A 21,683-nucleotide genomic window follows, 5' to 3' on the forward strand; every position below is an offset into this window, starting at 1 on the left:
TTTAAACAGAACATACAAGATTAACAATGATTAGAATTGCATATAAAATGTCCCTCATTCATTCTATATGGCTATTAATTGTTTAGGGAGATCCAAGTGCTCAGCAGAGATTTATTATGATAGCACAAGTACTTTTGGAGATTTCTTTCTCCCCCAAAATTTGAGCTGTATGTTAAAGCAGCTATGAGAATCTTCTTGATGAGTGCTAGAATTGTGACATCAGAGGTAACAGCCAATCATACATTTGACTAGTTTATATATATAATGTTCTACTAGTTAAAAGACTGCAATCATTGCCTTTTTAACTTCTCTCGCTTTATGCTATTTGTAGCTATTGTACCTTCTGACATCAGAGTCATAGGAGATGGCTTATTAGATGCAATGGAATTTTGTTACAGAACATAAAATATGTAAAATACAGACATATCTATATACATACTTACATACATACATAAAGAGCTGTATAGATGCAAGCAAAGATTTACAGGCATCACTGAGCAGTGGGGTTGACATTAATTACAGTATGTTCAAGAGGAAAAGCAGGAAGAAGTTTATTCCGGTATGTCCAAAATCATCTTAGAAGTAAAAATAAATGTCATACGTGATAACACAGCAACTTGCTATGTGAGAGATTCTCCCCTTCCATGTAATTTTAATTCCTGAGTTACAGCTTCAACACATCTGACAATCTCAGTATTTGGGGATTTATTTATTTTTAAATCTCAACATTAGCTAAAAATCATTAACTGTGCATTGACAATCACAGCTCAGCAAGGCTTGTGTTGTAAATGTTGCCAGAAGAGACTGCACTTGTATCAAGGAATTTAATTGTCATCATGCCAATGTAAACTATACAACAATGATAATGCCCAACACCTCTGACCTTTCTGGATTCTATTTTCAAGATTAATCCTGGAACACAGAGGAATGACATCCTGAGGTCCAAATTTTTTTCTAGGTTTTCTACAGAACCTGTAATCAATCCTGACCACAAATTTTTAACACACTTAATTCATTACAAAGGAGTTAAAACTGTATAATAAATTACAAGTGTAGAGATAGATTACTTACAATGTACAGTCTGGAAAACAAAATATTGGACACCAAACCAGTGGTTCGTTTAAAAATGAATATTTAGAGTTAACACCAGATTTCTTAAGAAGGTTCTTTAAGAGAGTTATAAGCCAAAACAGCCATTTGTTGAAAAAATATCCATGTTTCTCAAGTCTGAGTAGTTATCCTTTTAAAAGTTTAAAGCAATGAATATGTTAATTCTTTATATTACAATAAATTTGCTATAGCCACATGCAGCATAATACTCTTGCAGTAAACTAGTGAGTTTACTATTAGAATAGCTGATTAGGTGCCTCACTTTACACAGACTTGTCTCATATTGGTACAAATATTTCTTTGACGTATTTTGTCCCGTTTCAGAGTTATTAACTCCCATACACAATAGAGAAGGAAGTCGTCCAAAGGAGAGAAAGCTCTGAGTCCTCAGTTCAAAATTTCCTGCCAAGAGCATAGCACTGAATTTCAGTAAAATATTTCTGATTTGATATTAATTTGATTTTGTCACTACTTCCATGTGGTGAGCACGGGCTTTCCTGAATCTCTTGCTCGATTTCCTTTTAGTCCAATGGATTGCCCAGAACGGCTTCTCAAATCACGATCAGCTCCATCACTTTGTGCCATCTCTTCATCATACCTAAAATATAATAATTTTTTCAGTGTCTCAGTCTCCTAATCACTGGACAGCAGAGATCATAAGAATGACCTTTCCTTAGTTCTTTTTTGTTTAATATTTAGCATTCACATTTTTTAAAGTATGGATCCTATTCTATAAACACGCATCTTAAAATGAACTATTCATGTGGGGTGAAACGCCTCACATAAGTTATTCATGTGGGTAAGCGTTCACAGGATTGAACCCTATGACACTATAGTAAAATGAGCCCTATTATACTTCACTATTTATGAAAAACAGGCACATCATCATCAGAGTTTCTATTATAGTAGACAAATAATTGTAGAGCTTGTGAAACTATTTGAGGCATGTACTTCTGCATTTCTTTTCTCATCACTTCGTCTAATAGACTTGTGCATAAATAGAAACATTAGCTTGCTGCTTATGCAGTACTGTCACAATCCAGCGTATCAAACACAGAAATAACTGGAACATCAGAAAAGCTGGATTGTGACACGAGTTAATAGAATTAAGCAAGAAGGGTGGGCTGATTAGATATTCAAGATATAAGATTCAATCTGAACACAATCTATCAACATCAGAAGTACCCATTAATTTAATATATTTTTGATAATATGTATTTTGTAAAGCTTGCCACAGTGACAAGTATCTCTTTAAATGTACAAACTCAATATGGCCTGAAATAATCCCACTATCCATTGATTTAACAGTTGCTGGAGGCATCCAAAGGCAGAATTTGACTCTAAATATATAAATGTCAATAATCAAAATAGAAAGATACAGCTACAATATTTTTCAGTCAAACAGGATTCCATCTGTACCTATTAACTAATACTAAATGCAGATCCTCAGTGTTCATAGCTATCACGTAGCTAACATTAATTATAAAGGTATGCTCCAATCTTGCGAACACTTATGCATGTGACTAAATTTACTCACATGCATAAGTGTTTGCAGAATCGGGGCCTTAGATAAAATAGATGGCATGAATTAGTGGGTCAGCTAACATACTGTACTACAGTACTATTAATTCCTGACCAGGCTCTCAAACATTTAGCTTTTGAAACTGGTTCCAAATGGAATAGGGAATTTGATTACAAATTCAGCATCCCCCTAAATGCATAAGCCCGTCTCAGACATTAAAATACGGATACTCTTTTTCTAACGTCCCCCTTCATCGCACATTCATTATACCAGATTAAAAATAATCTTGCAATTCATGGTTTTAACATCCCATCAATGAATCACAACAGTTGGGTGACATAATTCCCATGATTTAAGAGAATTTTTAAAATTTTATTGGTACATATAACGCATTTAACTGTTACCCACGCCTTATACTCAGTCTAAAATACATACTATATATCTGTTGGATATATCTTTAAGAGTGAAATTCATTTCACCAACATATACCCTGAATAAATCAACGTTTTTGCAGGTGAAGTGCAGGGGCTCACCAGGAAGGGGACATCAACCCACAACTAAGGCTCCAGGCAGGAGTGCAAACCCTTGGAAGCTGCTATTCCAGCCCTAAACACGGTAATTAAGTGATACAGAGCACTTTATGTTTTTCCTCCACACCTGGATGAATTTTATCACATCTACATGGTTCTAAATTCATCTTCTCTCTCTCAAGAAGAACATGTTCATATTTACATAGGACATTGCTAAAACTTACAAAATCTCATAATTTCCAAGAGCTTCTTTTGGTGGAGATTTATTCCATTTACAGTCTGGAATTTCACCATTAGGCACAGCAATGTTAAGTGTGTCATTAATAAGATTATATTTGAGGATACGATCATTGGCTGTACTGGAGGTAAGAGAAGGGGAAGCATTGACCTATTAAAAACAAAGACATTTTATTTTCAGCAACTTCCTTTTGACTAAAATATGATCCCCTATAAACTAATCATCAGCATTTCAACATAGAGCCTTTTCTTTGAACAAAACCATTGCAAGGAAACAGTGCATTTCCTACAGATTTTATTTTTGAAGTATCATTCATTCTCCTTAGGGTCTGACTGTAGATTTTTGTTGGGAGCAGGTTCATCTGTGCTAATCAAGCAGCCTCTGGGGATTTATACCTTTAGTTCACACCAAATAAAGAAGAGGCAATTTTCTCACTCGCTTTGCCCCTTCCTAGCAGTTGTTACATATGGACCAGTGCAGCTCTTTATTCTGGAGTTATTGCTTTTTACCTGTATCCCTCCTCCGAACTCCCCATTTCCACACATTTCTCTGGCTGGCAAAGTGGGTAAGAAGTCTGACAGTTTTTTAAATGTATGCTTAACCATTATATATAAAGATAAGATGTAGGGGAAAATAATAGGGTAGTGATACATTAGACATGGGGTTTGGACAGGAGTTAACATACCATGGAAGTTTGTATAATTCATATAATAAATGTATACAACCCTGCATTATTTCAAGCTTATTCTTCTAATATGTATATCCCTTATTTTCTAGCTTTCCTACAATTTCAAGCTGTGTAATACATAGTATCTAAGCTTTAGCAGGGTTAGATTTACACTGCACTGAGCCAGTGCCAATCTTCCATCTACTGGTGCACTAGTAAGGTTGCTGGCATTCAGACAGCTCTTGGAGTCCAAGCACATCATGAATGCACCTGGTTTTGATTTTTGCTGACCAGACCAGAACACAGGTTTCTCCTGAATTCTGATATCCTGCAACTCCCACAGCCCATTTTGTTGCCTGTTTTACTTTCCAACAGCCTTCCCCAACCACCTTCATCTGGAAAAGGGAAAACTAAAGCTCAGGTTTGAAAAAGCAGATGTATACTGTGAACGGAAATGGTGAGGAGGGTTGTTTATAAAATGTACATAACTTTACCTCAATAAGCCATGGTTTAAGCTTGTCATCGATGATAATATCGTATCCATAGCACTCAAAGCAGTGTTTATCATTGTTCATTACAGGCTGAAACAAGTTAAGAAGAAATGTATATTAAAGAAGAAAAATTTACTAAGTAACTTGAAAGATTATACATTACTATATTTCTCTACTATTATTTTTCTAGGTATCACGTACAAATATAATACCAATTGTCTATGGCAGTTTTCTTAGTACAAGTTTTCTGCTCTGACTTCCCAATACAACATTAATATATTTAGGATTCATTTTTTATAAAAATGTCATCTTCTCAAGCTGTGTCTGAGTATTATCATACTAATCAGTGTATTAACAGAACATATTTGACTACTGCGCTTTCATTTAGTTTCACCTGTGTATCTTACAGCATCTGGTGAGTATGAAAACAAGAGTGTTAAAGGCTTTCATGCCATACGTGAAATTAGAAATAATCTTACATTTTTATATATAAAAATACAAATTTACCTAATCATTAACGCTTTCACTTTCAAATTAAATGTGACTTATCCAAAGACACTTGTTTATTATAGTGTTGTAACGATGCAGCAAAGATGGAGTTCAACCCCAGTTACTGACTAGATCCTTATATTTAAAATACTTTATCTCTATATCATTATATTTAGCTCAAGTCCACTATGGCCATGAAAACTAAAACAGGTTAGGGACTGAATAATGCTGGGATGGAAATTCTCAAGAGATTCACTCGTTTTCCAGCATCAGCTAAGGTCTTAAAGTAGGAATGCCAGGGCACCTCTTCTCCTGTGCAAAAACACTCACCAAATCATTTCAAGCAGTGGTTCTCAACCATGTGTATGCATACCCCTGGGGGTACGTCAACTCATCTAGATATTTGCCTAGTCTTATAACAGGCTACATAAAAAGTACTAGCAAAGTCAGTACAAGCTAAAATTTCATACAGACAATGACTTGTTTATACTGCTCTATATACTATACACTGAAATGTAAGTACAATATTTATGTTCCAATTGATTTATTTGATAATTATATGGTAAAAATGAGAAAGTAAGCAATTTTTCAGTAAGAGTGTGCAGCAACGCTTTTGTATTTTTATGTCTGATTTTGTAAGCAAGCCGTTTTTAAGTGAGATGAAATTTGGGGTACACAAGACAAATCAGATTCCTGAAAAGGGGTACAATAGTCTGGAAAAGTTGAGAACCACTGATTCAAAGAACCCTTTGTAGCAGGTCAGTATAGATGATTTCCATAAATTAATACTGAAAGGTTTTCAGTCTTGCAGGGCGTAGGGGAAGGAAGGAAAAGCATTTCTCCTGTTAAGTTTAGGAAATAGAAAGGAGCACTGAAGCTATCAGAACACTTCCTCCTCTGTACATTATTTGTTTTCCTTCCGCTCTTCACATTGTTTCTCTTCTCTTTTACAATTCTGTTAATATTGGGATGAGCTGCCTTTTCTTCCAGCATCTAATTTGGCACTTTGGGAAACTGCCTTCTGTAAATGCCTGCAGCTACCCATATACTATAAAGCTCTGTCAAGCTATTCAGGAGGAAAGGAGATACATGATCATGCCATAGTTTTTTGACATGAGTTTGGGATAACTATATTACTCATATATCAGAGAGCCGCAAATAAGTTACACAAATTCTCTAAACAAAATGGAAGAAAGAACCTTAACACCCTGGCATTTTGTTTGACAAATTGTCTTCCCAGGCTATTTCCTTCTACGACAAATTTGTTACTACTGAAACATGTCATGGCTGGGCAGAGGTTAGGGTAATTCAAAAGGGCAGTATACAGTGACTTTAAATGAGAGTAAGAGTTTGTGATGGTTTCAGCACATTAATTTACTCATTTAATATACACACAAAGAGCTTGCCCCCACAATCAGGTTTCTCCAAGCATTCTCAGCTCTACAGGGACACTGAGAGGTGACAGAGTTTTTAAAAAGAACAAAAAGGTAAGATGGTAGCTCGAGAGCATCAGCATTCAAAAACAACAATCCAGCAGCAGGAAATGAATTGCTTTAGTTTTTTTCTTTACTGTAAACTTGTTTTCATGACTATTGAAAGTCTGCAGCCACGAGGGTAACTCTGGCAGCATTCCATTAACACTACTCACTGCAACGGCCTTCAGCGACTGCACAATTATCCAATGAATGTCATCGAACAGTTTGCTAGTGACCTCCTTTCCACGAGTACTCTCTAGATACAAGCGCAAGTTACTCACTGTCCATTTGCCTCCGTGGATATGATTGTAGTCATCCTATAGAGTTAAGGAGTTAATTCAGTCTCATGGAGTTTGCAATTATTTAGCAGTTGTATTCTCATCCGTACAAACTTACACTTGTTTCTAAGCACAAGTTTATTTTTTAAAACTATTTTTACTGTATGACATTTTGCAGGATATGTAAGGCCCCAATTTTTACCTTGCACAGCCTTCTATGTAACACAGAACACATTTTAAATCACCTACATATAATTACATAGCAAATCATAAAAACAAGTGTTAGAACTTGTCTTGTGGTAATTACAATTACATAAGAACAATAATTAACCAGAAGCTGCATTTTGACAGTCTAACGATGTAAGAGAGGACAAAGGAAATGCAGTTTAGGATTGGAATGATTGGGAGATCAGATTTTCAAGACTGAAAGGAAAGGGCTAGGTTTGGGGAGAGGGTTGTTTCATTGGAGAGGAGGACTAGAAGAGTGGTTAATTTAACAATGGTTAAACCACTGTTAAGTTAACCTTTTAAAAAATGTAGCACTGACAGCAAGTTTGAAAGTCTCTGAAACACATGAAATATGACCAGTCATTTCTATTGTGAGTAGTCAGTCTTTTCCCCAGCAGGAAAAAAATTTGATCTAATAGTCAGCACTCACTGGGAGACACCAGCACCAGTCTCAGTCATGAACATACAGAAACAATGACAGCAATGTTCTTCAACACTGTATTTAAAATTATTTTTAATTCATAATTTTGATAAAGTATATCTGGCTACCACTAGAATTTTAGACTGTACAGCAACTGTAAATGGAAAAGAGGGCTACTCTGTATTTATCCCACATATTTATCCTTTTAGGAAGCTAACCTGTGAAGTCTTGAAATATATTGTGCTTGAAAGGCAAAGAAGACAAACTGAGGGTACTCCAGAACTGGCAAGCAAGACACACACTAATCAAGCTCCTGAGTAACTGTAGCAGTTTGTATCCCTATGTTCACCCTTTTTACAAAACTATAGTGGATTTTGTACAAAGTATGCCTTGTGAGGTATCATTTGAAAACTCATAATTTGCTGATCATTATTACCCTGGTAAAATATCTGGCAACATTGTATGTAAAATTATACGGTTCTACTGTATAACATTACTGAGACACATTCCAAGTTTAGAAAAGCAGGCACAAAACAGTTCCTCAAAGACAAAAGGCAAACTGATGCCTCAGCCAGGTGTCAACAAAATCAAATGGACTATCACCTGTTTAAGTGGCCACTCTTTGGTAGGAAAAAGGGTGCGAGCAAGAAATCTACATTTTGGCAAAGAAACAGCTGTAGATTCCCCTTCCCACAGACCATCTGTCTCCTGAACCTCAGCTGGAGATGACTTTCAAAGAAAAAGAGGACTATAAGAAAAGGGAAGAGAGGCTCCAAAATACTCCTCCCTTTCTTCTCAGGCATCAACGCCACCTGAAGGACAAGAAAATTAACACTGAACTGGGGGAAGTGGTCCTGGCTGAAATAAGACTAGTGAAGCATGTGACGAGAGAAACCTTTGCTTTAAATTCATTTAGCTTGTTAAGTAAGAAATTCATATTCATCCTTTTATTTTCTTGTAACCAATTCTGACTCTTATGCCTGATTACTTGTAATCACTTAAAATCTATCTTTCTGTAGTTAATAAATTTGATTGTTTTATCTAAACCAGCGCGTGTTTCGATTGAAGTGTTTGGGAAACTTCATTTTGGGATACTAAGATTTGTGCATATCATTTCTATTAATGAAATGATGGATTTTACATCAGTTTGTGTTGTCCTGTGCTGGGCAGTACAAGACACACATTTCTGGGGGAAAGTCTGGAACTGGGCGTTTGCTGGTGTTGCCTTGAAGTGTAATTGAGGTGTGGCTGGCTATAGCACTCATACAGTATAGCTGGGAGTGATTTACATGCTGAGGGCGGTGTGAGAGCAGACCAGAAGTGGTTGCTCTCATAGCAAAGCCATGTAAAAGGCACTACAGATTGGAGAATTGAGGGAACACAGCTGTCTATCGGTCCAGATTGTACCCCGAGGAATGTCACAGTGCCTCTCAGTGTATATTTTTTAGCTTTATAAAGGCTCTTCTCAGAAAGTTTCCAAGACCATTATTTATTTTGTGAGGCTGCTAAATTATAAACCACAATGTGCCCTGGAAACAAAAATAAAACTTTAGTGGAAGACTGTTTACCCATCTGAGAACAAAGCATAAGAAGCCTCTGTATTTATTTATAGGCTTTTCTACACTGCTCATCTTTGTAGTGTCTGAGAACCTGTACAGAATGAAGCATCTGAAACATGTGATTCTCACAACTTGCCCCATGAGAAACTTCTTAAGATTCCAAATTCCTGCTAGGGGATGTACATCAAAGCTTCAACCCTGTTCAATCTACACTTTGATTCCAGAATACCTGTCCTGAAAGTCTGAGCAGATGTGACTGGATAGAGTGATGCATATCATGTGCTGGTTAACAAAGAACATGATAGCAAATTGGACCACACCGTGTCACTTATATCTGCCATGAGGCACACAAGAAATCTCCAACCAATTCTGGCTAGGTAGAGACAGAAGGGATTGCTGTAATTTTGTTTACATTTTACACACACACACAAAAGTTCAGTGATTTAGACCCAAATATCAAAGTGTTTGTTTATTATTACTGAAAGAGAATTTCCCTTCCCTTTGTTCCTATTTTTTTGTTTCACTTGCTTGCTTGATCTTATCTGAAATTAGATTATAAACTTTTTGAGGGATGGACTATGTCTTCCCATGTGTTTGCACCACACATAATACAAAGAGACCACAATCGAGAACTACTGGAATACTAATAAATAATTTAAATTAAAAGTTAATTTCCCTGGACTTGAACTAAGATTTCAGAGGAAACCCATGACCTTAATCTCGTGATAATTTGGGCACTCATAATAGTTTATACAAAAAGCAAGAATCTTGTTCTAGCATTTACCTATCTGATTGATTAAGATCGCTTCCACAGCTACAGAGCTTTCATATAGCAGAACAACATATATTGACTTGTCTATGGGCCCTTCAGAGGTGGATAGGGTTACTTAACAATTTCTGCTGGCATTTCCTCTCCCAAGTAGACTTTACATTCCTCAATCATTTCTAGGCTGAACTACTCTAATGTGCATTACTGGGAGCAGACCTAACCTTGAAAGTAATACAATCGAGCTGATAGGGAACATGGCTTGCTTGCTAACTGGGACACATATACCTAAAACCTGAATTCCAATCTCAACCCCATCAGCCTGTTCACTGCCAAGTGCAATGGAGGGTGTCAATTATGTATAAAGTTCTAAATAGCTTGGGCCACAGCTACCTCCAAGACCAATTCTCCTTGTGTCCTATCTTATCAGTTAACTAGCTGGAATGTTTTTGAGAGCTAAGTTCTCAGATGACAAGGAATATTCACTATTGGGGAAAAAGAGCATTCATTGGTGAGCGACCTTGTCTTTCAAATTTACTCCTGCTTATAGCCACTAAAGTCAGAACTTAACGATGTTTAAGATTTGTGTTATTATTACAGTACTGGCCAGAGGCCCTGGTTAGAATCCGAGCCCTGTTGTACTATGCACTGTACAAATACAGTAGAAGATAGACCTTGCCCTAAAGAGTTTAGGATTTTAAATAACGTAACTCCTCACTTAAAGTCGTCCTGGTTAACGTTGTTTCGTTGTTGCGTTGCTGATCAATTAGGGAACATGCTCATTTAAAGTTGTGCAATGCTCCCTTCTAACGTCGTTTGGCAGCCGCCTGCTTTGTCCACTGCTTGCAGGAAGAGCAGCCCGTTGGAGCTAGCTGGTGGGGGCTTGGAACCAGGGTGGACCGGCAGCCCCCCTATCAGCTCCCCGCTCCCCTAAGTTCCCTGTGCTGCAGCCGCCCAGCAGGCTAGCAATTGCCGGGCAGTTCAGCTGTCCCTCCCCCCCACTGCCATGTGCTGCTCCTGCCCTCTGCCTTGGAGCTGCTCCCAGAGACTCCTGCTTGCTGTGCAGGGAGGGGAAAGGGGGGCTAATGTCAGGGTGTCCCCCTCCCCCCTGCACCCCACTTACCCCTTCTCCATATAGAGCAGGGAGGGAACACGGATGGAGAGAGACAGAGAGAGCTTGGGGCAGCAGCTGCTGTCTCAACTTCCTGATCCACTTAAAAAGACAATGCACTTAAGAGTGGGTCAGCTTACGTAAAGGGACAGTGTGCATCTCTCTCTCTCTCCCACACACACAAAGTGTGTGTCTGTCTCTGTCTGCTATGCTGTCTCCCCTCCCTCATGTTCGTGCTGCCTTGTGTGAGAGGCTACATTAACAACGTGTTAACCCTTGAGGGCTCAGCCGAATGCTAGTTCATCATTTAGAAGCAAGGCATTCCCTGGGAAATATCCCTCCCTCTTCCACCCTCTAACTTCACCACCTTCACAATCATCATAGCTGTGAACAGTATTAAATTGTTTAAAACATATACTGTGTGTATATCTATATAATATATAGTTTTTTGTCTGGTGAAAAAAATTTCCCTGGAACCTTACCCCCCCATTTACATTAATTCTTATGGGGAAATTGGATTCGTTTAACATCGTTTCGCTTAAAGTCGCATTTTTCTGGATAGAACTACTACATTAAGCGAGGAGTTACTGTACTATATTTAATCTATTTTAAGACACCATCAAAAATGTAAAATACAAAACGATCAGGTACAATTTGATTAAGTATTTATAATTGATAGTTGGGGCGATGATATGAGGTACAAAGCTGTACATTTATCTATAGCCACATTTATGGCCACTTTAAAATGCTAGTGCTTAGGTACAGCTTTATAGACTTATGAATACATATGCTTTTAACTGTTGCAGTTTGAAACTGAAAATATCCACATTATAGTGCTGCTCTGTGTTCCACCTATTATCTCATGTGCTTTTGAAGTAATATGAATCAATTATGTTTTGCAAATAAAATGCATAACATAAATATTTAGCTCAGATGACTTAACGAGGAGGAGGGTGAAGAACAGACCAAAATACACAAGCGCTTATATTCCATTTTTATGCCATTTAAAATAATCCAGTCTGCTATTAAATTAGCATTTTTGAAACTCAAACACTTACCCCATGTTTCTGAATGGCAACATTTGTAAGATGTACAAACATGTTATCTAATTCACTTGTACTTGGTGTATATTTTACTGTGCAAAACCGGCAAAATCCAAGTTTATACCTTAAACAAAAAAAGACATTTAATGTTAAATGCAACTAGAGTTGAGGAAAACAGCATTCTAAAATTCTACATGCTTGGTAAATTTCTCTGTACAATGCGTGCAGAACCTTTTGGCTGAATACATCTTAACATTAAAAAAAAAAAAAAAGAGCTAGAAATTAGTTTGATCTTACATGTAACACCGCAGCGGACGATACGTAGACACTAAAACATACAAGCGCAGGTCAAATTTCTTCCCACCAATCAGTAATGGATTGTTGATATAGAGAGAAATTACATAGGCTTCTTTAGAAGATTGAGAAACAAACCTGGAAAAAGTACATATTGTATGTTTCAGAATGTGCTGATTAAATGTTGAAATGTTTTCCTCCCTTAGAAGCAGTCTCTCAAAAAGTAATGAAGTTCTAACTTTACTAAAATCCTATATCACACTTCAATTAAGTTTTAATATTATGCTGGTTAATGTGTGCAGGGCACTTGGTTTCACCGTGTACAAAAACATAGCTAAAACAAATGAGTGGGATTAGCTGTCCATTTAAGTTTTTTACATTTCACTGTTATAAGAGGAGCATTTAGGCTCCGACTCAGCAAGCTATTTTATTTAGCAAAGCCCTTAAATACAGACTTGAGTGCGTCACTAATTGGGGCCTTTGCAATTATGTTTATCAGTAGTCAATATCGATGATTTAAACCATCAAGCCACGTTAATGGCAACATCAGTTTGCCTCTTAAATTATCAATAATTTTTAATAAGATCTGACTGTTAAAAGTCCTCTCGGAAATGCAGTCACCAACATTTTTAAACCCGAGGGGAAAAAAAGACAACTAAGAAAAAAAATGCAAAAAAGAAGTTCTTCAGGTTGCTTTTATATTGGAAGGCTACTTGTCTCACAGTTACTTTTTTAATCAGAATGGGATAACAAAAATGGTCAAGCGATACAGATTTTTCTCTTGGTAGAGCAGCCACATTCCTCCTCTGTGTTGGGTGGGATAGGCGACAAAAACAAGGATCATGGTCCCTTTCCCCAAGCTTCTTCCTCTTCTGACTCATTGTGAGGATGCTCTATTCCTTCCTCCTACTTTAATGCAAGTCTTAGATTTTATGGCTTCCCTATTCATGAGGCCCAGCTGTCAGCTCTGCTCTTTAACTGCCTAATAGGCCACAGCCAATAGCTCCTCTCTCCAGACCCCTTATTGAAGGCAGTCCACGCAGGCTGTTTTTTTCTACGCAGAACAGTGAAGAGATTTCATGGTTGAACTGAGGATGGGGTTGTACAATGTCACACAATCTTCCTCAGACTGAAAATGAAGTCACTTACTAGAAGTGAAAGACTTTCCTCTAACTCACAATTCTTTAATGCTGTGAAGCAAAATCATTATTCCAGTCTGCCCATGCAATTTTATTCCTCACATAGCTGGGCATACAAACCCTGCACCTTCACAGAAAGCATATTTATATAGTGTAGCTCACTGAATTAGTGCTTGTGCCACATGGCACCAAATGCAATAATTGGCACTAAGAGCTGTTTGAAGCAGGAAGTCATTAAATGAGAAATTGCAACTATAATGAAGTAATGCTAAGTGGTTAGGTGCACGGAAAGAGTTCTCCGTTAGTGAATTGATATTAAGCATGCCAGACTGTGACAGAATATTACAAAATACACAAAAAATGGGGGAGAAGGAGGTTAAACTTACGAAGATGTTTTACTGTCTCGAGACCACTTTTTAATTTGAGAGAGTTTATTGATAAGAAATATCCCCTTCCCCTGGGCTTTCCCGCAAGGTTTCATAATCCAGGTGCTGGAAGGATTTTTTCTGAATTCTTCAACAAACAGGTTGTAATCAGCAGGGAGCATAAAGGTGACAGGCACAAAATCTACATCAGCAAACAAAAAGCAAAATTTAGAACTTTAGATCTAGCAAGGATATCAATGTATACAGGTAAAAATATCTTCGCTGGCTTTCCATTCTTCAGTACAGATTGACTACTGTGTCCTTGTCTGATCTACCCCCTTTTGATATGAGAGAACATAAGACCACAACATAAGAACAGCAATACTGTGGAAGACCAATGGTCCATCTAACCCAGAGTCCTGTCTTCCGACTGTGGTCAGTGCCAGAACAGAACAGGGCAATTACTGAGTGATCCATCCTGTATGGTCCATTCCCAGCTTCTGGCAGTCAAAGGTTTAGGGTCACCCAGAGCACAGGGTTGTATCCCTGACCATCTTGGCCAAAAGCTATTGATGGACCTAACCTCCATGAACTTATCTAATTTTTATTTTTACCCAGTTATAATTTTGGCCTTCACAATGTCCTCTGGCAACACATTCCACAGAATGACTGTGCGTTGTATGAAGTACATCCTTATGTTTGTTTTACATCTGCTGCCTATTAATTTCATTGGGTGACCCTGTTTTGTGTGTTATGTGAAGGGGTAAATACTTTCTTATGCACATTCTCCACATCATTCATGCTTTTATAGACCTCTATCATATTCCCATTTAGTCATTTCTTTTCTAAGATGAACAGTCCCCGTCTTTTTAATCTCTCCTCATATGGAAGCTATTTCATACCCAAGTCATTTTTGTTGCCTTTCTCTGTACTTTTTCCAATTCTAATATATCTTTTTTGAGATTGTGCAACCAGAACTGCATGCAGTATTCAAGGTATGGGTATACCATGATTTATATAGTGGCATTATAATATTTTCTGTCTTAGTATCTATCACTTTCTCAATGGTTCCTAACATTGTTAGCTTTTTTCACTGCCACTGCATACTGATGTTTTCAGAGAACTATCCATGATGACTCCAAGATCTCTTTCTTAAGTGGTTAACAGCCAATTTAGACCCCAAAATTTTGTATGTATAGTTGGGATTATGTTTTCCTATATGCATTACTTTGCACTTATCAATGCTGAATTTCATCTGCCATTTTGTTGCCCAGTCAGCTTTGGACTTACGGTAACTATCTTCAGTAGGTTTGTATCATCTGCAGATGTTACCACCTCATTATTTACTCCCTTTTCTTGATCATTTATGAATAGCACTGGTTCCAGTACAGCTCCTTGCAGGATCCCACTATTTACTTCTCTCCACTGTGAGAAATGACCATTTATTCCTACCATTTGTTTCCTATCTTTTAACCAGTTACGAATCCAGGAGAGGACCTTCCCTCTTATCCTAGGACTACTTACTTTAGTTAAGAGTCTCTGGTATGGGACCTTGTCAAAGGCTTTCTTAATGTCCAAGTACACTATATAAACTGGATTACCCTTGTCCACATGTTTGTTGACACTGTCAAAGAATTCTAATAGATTGGTATGGCATGATTTCCCTTTACAAAAGCCACGTTGACTCTTTCCGAAGATATTATGTTCATCTATGTGTCTGATAATTCTGTTCTTAGCTACAGTTTCAACAAATTTGCCTGATATTGAAGTTATGCTTACCAGCCTGTAATTGCCAGCATTGCCTTTTGGAGCCTTTTTAAAAAATTGGTGCTATATTATCTATCCTTCAGTCATCTGGTACAGAGGCTGAGTTAAGCACTAGGTTACATACCACAGTTAGTAGTTCTACAATTTCATATTTTGAATTCCTTCAGAACTCTTAGGTGAAAACCATCTGATCCTGGTGACTACTGCTATTTAATTTATTAATTTGTTTCAAAACCTCCTCTACTGACACCTCAATCTGGGACAATTTGGAAAAAACGGAAAATGGAATTTGGTGGGTTCTAAAGTGAAAAATCTTTTAAAGGTTTTAATATTTTGTCCCACGAATAAGAGAAAGCTGTTTTAGTTTTGAAATAGTTGGTAAAAAGTTCTAGAATCTCACAGCTAAGTCTCTGCATGAAACCCCAAACCTTCCCAACAGCCTCTTCCATCCTTCTTCTTTTGGTTCTGTGGCAACACACCTCTTTCGTCATATCAGGGCTGAGTGTTTCTCTCTCTGCGTTGAGAGGGTCTGGGGTAAATCAGTCCCACTCTGGAGGTTTAATACTTCACACTGGTTTATTGACAATATTTACTGGTTAGGCCTTAGGGTTGGCCCGAGGTCTTCTTTAAACAAAAACAAAAAAATTACATTTCCTAACTCCCACTGGAATACTGATTCTTCTTATGCCGGCTACTAATTGCCAGCCACCCTCTCTAACCCACTTTGGGCCCAGCTATGCTGGGAACCAAGGCCTCCTCTCCAAACAGAAATAAACACTAAATTTCCCCTTATGGGGAAAACCAGCTCTTTATCTAGAAGAAGCCTTTTCCCCTGGCTGCACACAACCCTTCTGCAGCTTGAGTCTCATCCCTCTTCTCTTTTCACTGTTAATGGGAGAGGTTTTTAAAGGCCACAGGCTGCCCTTAATTAGATTCAGGTGTCTATAATTAACCTGAGCTAACCTCTTCCACTTCATAGGGAAAAAGGCTTTAACTATTCTACAACTGATATACCTGCTTTCAACCACACTTCCAGAACTGAGGTCTAGTTCTGATTAAAAAGTGAGAAAATTCTTAACCTTAATAAAAGGGAAATAATGGCTTTTTGTGATAGTGATTCAGAGTAACTTTTAAAAGGGGCCACCCAAAGTATGTCAATTAAAAATAATGTTAACTTTGTTATCAGCACCAATTTAGAAGCTTAAAACATGTGTCTGCAAATTGGATTTGTCTTCCTCCATATATGTGACTAGTGGTATACAAGAGGGGCATATGGTTCAGTACTCTGAGTTTAGAACCGGGAACAAGGAACACCCAAGTGTTAATCCCAATTATTAACTGCCTCTGAAGCCCTGAGCAAGTTACAGGCCCTTTGCCTCATTTTCTCTATTTGTAGAAGATTTATCCATTAACTTTCAAGGCAATGTTTGAGAAGAGCTTTAAAAATGTAATACACTATATAAAATACTAAGAATTATTTGTGTTCTTTTTGCTAGTGTGGTGAGTGAGCCTGAAGTTTTTTTTACTCGCTTGTTCACACGCAAGAACAATATCATGACTAAGGCTACGTTTATGTCATGGAAGCCCTGCTACATCACTAGAACCACTACTATAAATGTACCGTTGGCAAGATACTAGCAAAGATGCCAAGGACTGAATGTGGACATTGAATTATGGCACCCTTAAAAACAGTCTTTAACGAGCAGCACCGAGACACTTTGACAGGTAATTTGGTGATACTTGCAATTTCATTGCCTATGCCAAACCTATTCTGCAGATTAAAAAAAATACGCAATTTTAGTCTCCAAGACTTTCTGACATCTCTGAGCACTAAATTTTCTGAAGGCATCATACTAAAGCTGTGACGTGCAAATTTATCTAGCTTAGGCAAGAATCCCAAACGGATTCCAACATCCAATACTGCTTTTGTTTGAAGTGCATTAATCTGCAGTTTTATCCTACTATTATCACAAAATGAACATGTATAATCTATGTGTGGTCAATAACAAGAACGATGCTGGCAGTCAGAAATATATACCTAAATAAATATATTTTCCATTCTCATCTTTCTCTGCAAGAGGACTCCCTTCTTTTTCTAGTTCTTTCCTATATCTCTTGATATTTTTCACCATCAAGTCCTTCCTTGTCAGCTCATAGTGGTTCGGGAAATGGTTGACGATTTGGTCATCAGAAAGCCGGTAACCAGTTTCCACACTGAAAACATTGCGGATGGTTTGTACGCTCATCCTAGAAGGTGAAACAAATGTCAGATGATTTCCTCCCAAGCAACAACATTCAAAAGGAGGACAATCAAGTTGTTGTCTCCTTTATTTTCTAATTTCACTTTGGTTAGTGTACTGAATTTAGAAGATTAAAAGAAAAAAGACTAAGCATAATGTTAAGGAATACTACTTTTAAGGGAATCTGTGACCTCTCTCTGTGTTTAACATTTCTCTTTATAGGATGGATACTTAGGTTATGATTGAAACTTCAACACATCCTGAACCAATGTTAGTGAATCCAGATGAAACCCTGCCAGACAAGACTGCAGGCCTACAGGCACTATTTACTCCTACGCCAGTTCTGAAACCAGGGCAGGGACAGAAGGGAGTCAACTTGTGCCCATCCTATCCTGGCACTATCAGTGGCCAATCAGTCAACAACAGGGCTTGGGAACACCCAATACATGTCCACACACCATAGCAGCACCTCTCTGGAGCTACTATCTTGTTCTTCAAAATCTCAACTTTCCTTTTCTATAAAAAGAAAGGAAATCTAACTTATGTTTTGAATGAAACTTCAAAAATATGAATATGATTCAGAGACATCTGCAAGTCTGCAAAGAGCCTGGAACAATAGCTCTGGGAGGTGTGAACTGTACTATTCAGCTCTGTAAGGTGCGGGTCCCACTTGGACACCCACATTGCTAACTATTTCATTCCTCATCTAAGAAAGGAGAGGGAGGGTCACAGATCTGCACCATTTACTGTGACTGACTATGACAATCAAGGTCCAGACACTCCAAGGGGACAAGAGGCCTGAACTCCAAATAGGCAAATGAATCAACTGGTTCTATACAATATTGACTAAAGTCTTTTACAAAAGTCTGTAATGTTCTAAACATGGTCATTATGAGAACTATATACAGACCATTGTTATGAATTCATGTATACAGAAAACAGTGCTCATGATTTGTAGTGCCGTCAAGCAGGGAGGGGCTGCCTCCCCAACCAGAAAAGACTAGCTCCAAGCACCTAATATTGTACAATCCAGGAAAAGACAAATGATGGGCCTTTAGAGTTAGGCTATGTCTACACTGGCAACTGGATGACAAAACTTTTGTCTTTCAGAGGTGTTAAAACACACACACACACACACACACCCCGAAAGACAAAAGTTTTGCCAACAAGTGGCAGTGTGAACAGCTCTTTATCGGCAGGAGTGCTCCCCTGCCGACAACGCTAATGCTGCTGGTTGGGAGTGGAAGTTTTTTTGTCAGCAGGAGAGTCGACAAACAGCAGCTACACTGCGCGCCTTTTAGCGGCACAGCTGTAGCGGCACAGTTGTGTTGCTAAAAACTGTGTAGTGTAGACATAGCCTTAGTGAGAAAACACAGACATCCCAGCTAGAATTTCCCCACCCTGAATAACCAGAAGTCACCGAGACAAGAGAAAAAAACAAAAGAAGAGAAAAAGCCCTTTCAAATAGGAGGCTTGAAAGTGAGGTCTCCATTCAGAAACTAAGGGACAGTCAATTGGCGGGCGCTGTCCGTGAAACCGTGGATCCTCTCTATGACATGGGAGACTGTTCAGAGGCAATAGGCAACTTATGTTAGAAAGTGAAGTTTATCTAATTTGGAAATGTAAAGCCTAAGGTTATATCTTTGCATTTATTTTCTGTGTAACTTGAATGTGTATGCTTCCCCTTTGAATCTATGATTTTTCTATTAAATAAAGTTTTTGTTTAGTTGCACCCCAAGCAGGTCTCTGATGTGCAAACTGTGGGGAGTGTGTGCGCCAAAGCAAGCTGGTATCTGGGGGGCTGGTTTCATGCCTTCAGGGATGATGAACCAAAGGGGAAAAGTCTGAGTGTCTGGTGATTAACAACTCAGGTTGGATGAATTTGGGGAGACTTGGGATCAGAACGGCTGTTGGGGTCACCCTGCAAGGAGCAATTAGGCTGGTGGAAGCCAAGGTGAGACCTTTATGCTTGTGGGTTGGCTACCAATGGCAGGGCTCTGAGCCACAGCAGCATAGCATTAACCCCCAATCAGGGGCAAGGGATTCTTCCTAAAAGCGTGTGCGTGGAGGTGGGGGGGGAAACATGAGGCATGGCCTGGGGGCAGGGCCTATGGGGCTGACAAGCTGCAGCTGGACCATGGTAAGAGCCACCCGGGCAGCTGTGGGGAGCCGTGGCCCCTCTATCTGCCCTGACGGGGAGCCCGGGGGGGAGGGGAGGGACACGGGCTGCTCTCTGGGGCCCACCTTCCCCCAGGCAGGTGGAAGGTCCGCAGCTCCCTGGGTTCCACGGGCCACTCTTACCCGGGCCGGGCTCCAGCTTCCGGCTTGGCCGGGGAGGGGCGAGGCCTCAGGAGTTGATGAGTGGCAGGGGGCCGGGCCCGTGGCAAAAAATGGACCTCTGCAGTCATAGGGCAAAAAGGGGGTTAGTGGGGTACAGATTGTAATAAGAATCCGTAGCCCATTAACCCCCCTTTTGGGCCCATGAAAGCAGAGGTGTTAACGGACCAGTCTAACTTGAACGGTCCCTTAGTATATGTGCTAACTACTTATGCTAAACAATCTGTTCCATCTTGCATTTAGCTGTGATGCTCAAAGTACCTTTTCCAGACCTGAAGAAGATCTCTGTGTGGCTCAAAAGTTTGTCTCTCTCTCCAACAGAAGTTGGTCCAGTAAAACTAAAAGATATTACCTCACCTTGTCTCTCTAATATCGTGGGACTGACATAACTAAAACTACACTGCATGTGTTTCAGGTGGCAGCTTTTGAAAACAAAACAAAAAAACAACCCACGAAACAATCAAAGAAAAAAACCACACCTACCTCCTATGCCTCAATCCTACCACTGGATTAATACAGACAGGCCCCTGCACCCCTGGGGAGCCCTAATGATTTCAATGGGGCCTGCACAGGTAGAAGGGTCTCCTCATGGAGATGTAACTGCAGGATTAAGGCCCTGCAGTGCTGCAGAAAACACTGGCACTTTAATGGAGCCATGCTTCCCTTCAGTGTTACAAGACATCAGTGATATTCTACATTTGTATGGAGCCTTTAATTTTTAATATTAACAATAAATCATTAACACTGGTTTTAATTATGGAAAAGTTCATTTTAAAATGTACCGCAAATTGAAAAATATGAGAATTCTTATATGTACTTACCAGTAAAAATTCCAGTCTTCATTTTCTGCCACCTGAATCCATCCTCTCTTTTCAAAGTTATTTATTAGGACGGACTTTTCTATGTCAGTTACCCATTTCACTTTTCCTGCCATTATCCTAAAGAAAAATCAACTTGTAGTGTTGCATAGTTTCAAGACTGCCTCTCTTTCATTTTGTACTTAATACAGGCCAGATAAATCCAAATGGAGAAATGAAAGTGTATCCACAGGGTAACTTACCTTTAACCTTTTTAGAGGAGGAAGAAGTAAATTCATTCAGTATTTGAGAAAGACGATGGCTCCATTAGCACTAGAGACTGAAGTCCTATATTTATTCCCAGAACAGATATAGCATGGGTAGCAGTAGTTGCAAGCCTCTTTCATGCTGCCCTGACAGCGTCCCTCAAATCTCACCTAAGGGACCACATTTAGGAATGAGAACATAATTCAAGTCTCTATGGCCTCTCCAAAACTGCTAACAAGAGTACAGATTAGCATCAACTGTGCTAGTGACTATCTGTCCACTGAACTGAGACCACCAACTTGCCTTTATCTTGGATGTTTACAAAATAAAATTTCGTGTACTGGAAATTTTATCATTTATAGTCAACACTTAAATGAAAATCTCTCTTTTAAATGGGAGATATTTCATAGCCCACCTTACTCAGTAACTATGGAAACAACAATGTGAGACTATGTAAAGGATTTATGTTGTGAATCCTCTATCAAATATTCACAGTATACTGTAGGACACAACATTTTTTATTTAATTTCAAAATCTCCTTGTTGTTTT

General features: G+C 38.7%; 1 protein-coding gene across 1 annotated transcript; it reads right to left on the reverse strand.

Annotated features, from left to right (window-relative positions):
• Nucleotides 1-1,578: 1,578 nt before the first annotated feature.
• On the reverse strand, nucleotides 1,579-21,004 carry TTLL1 (TTL family tubulin polyglutamylase complex subunit L1). Its single transcript, XM_065423310.1, has 9 exons — nucleotides 20,892-21,004; nucleotides 17,532-17,740; nucleotides 13,748-13,928; nucleotides 12,226-12,360; nucleotides 11,944-12,052; nucleotides 6,696-6,839; nucleotides 4,562-4,648; nucleotides 3,387-3,550; nucleotides 1,579-1,708 (listed from the first exon to the last, which is right to left on the reverse strand). The coding sequence occupies exons 1-9, from the start codon at nucleotides 21,002-21,004 to the stop codon at nucleotides 1,579-1,581; spliced, it is 1,272 nt and encodes a 423-aa protein (XP_065279382.1).
• Between the last annotated feature and the right edge of the window lie 679 nt (nucleotides 21,005-21,683).

Source organism: Emys orbicularis, chromosome 1 (genome assembly GCF_028017835.1).
Source record: "Emys orbicularis isolate rEmyOrb1 chromosome 1, rEmyOrb1.hap1, whole genome shotgun sequence".
Taxonomy (NCBI): Eukaryota; Metazoa; Chordata; order Testudines; family Emydidae; genus Emys; species Emys orbicularis.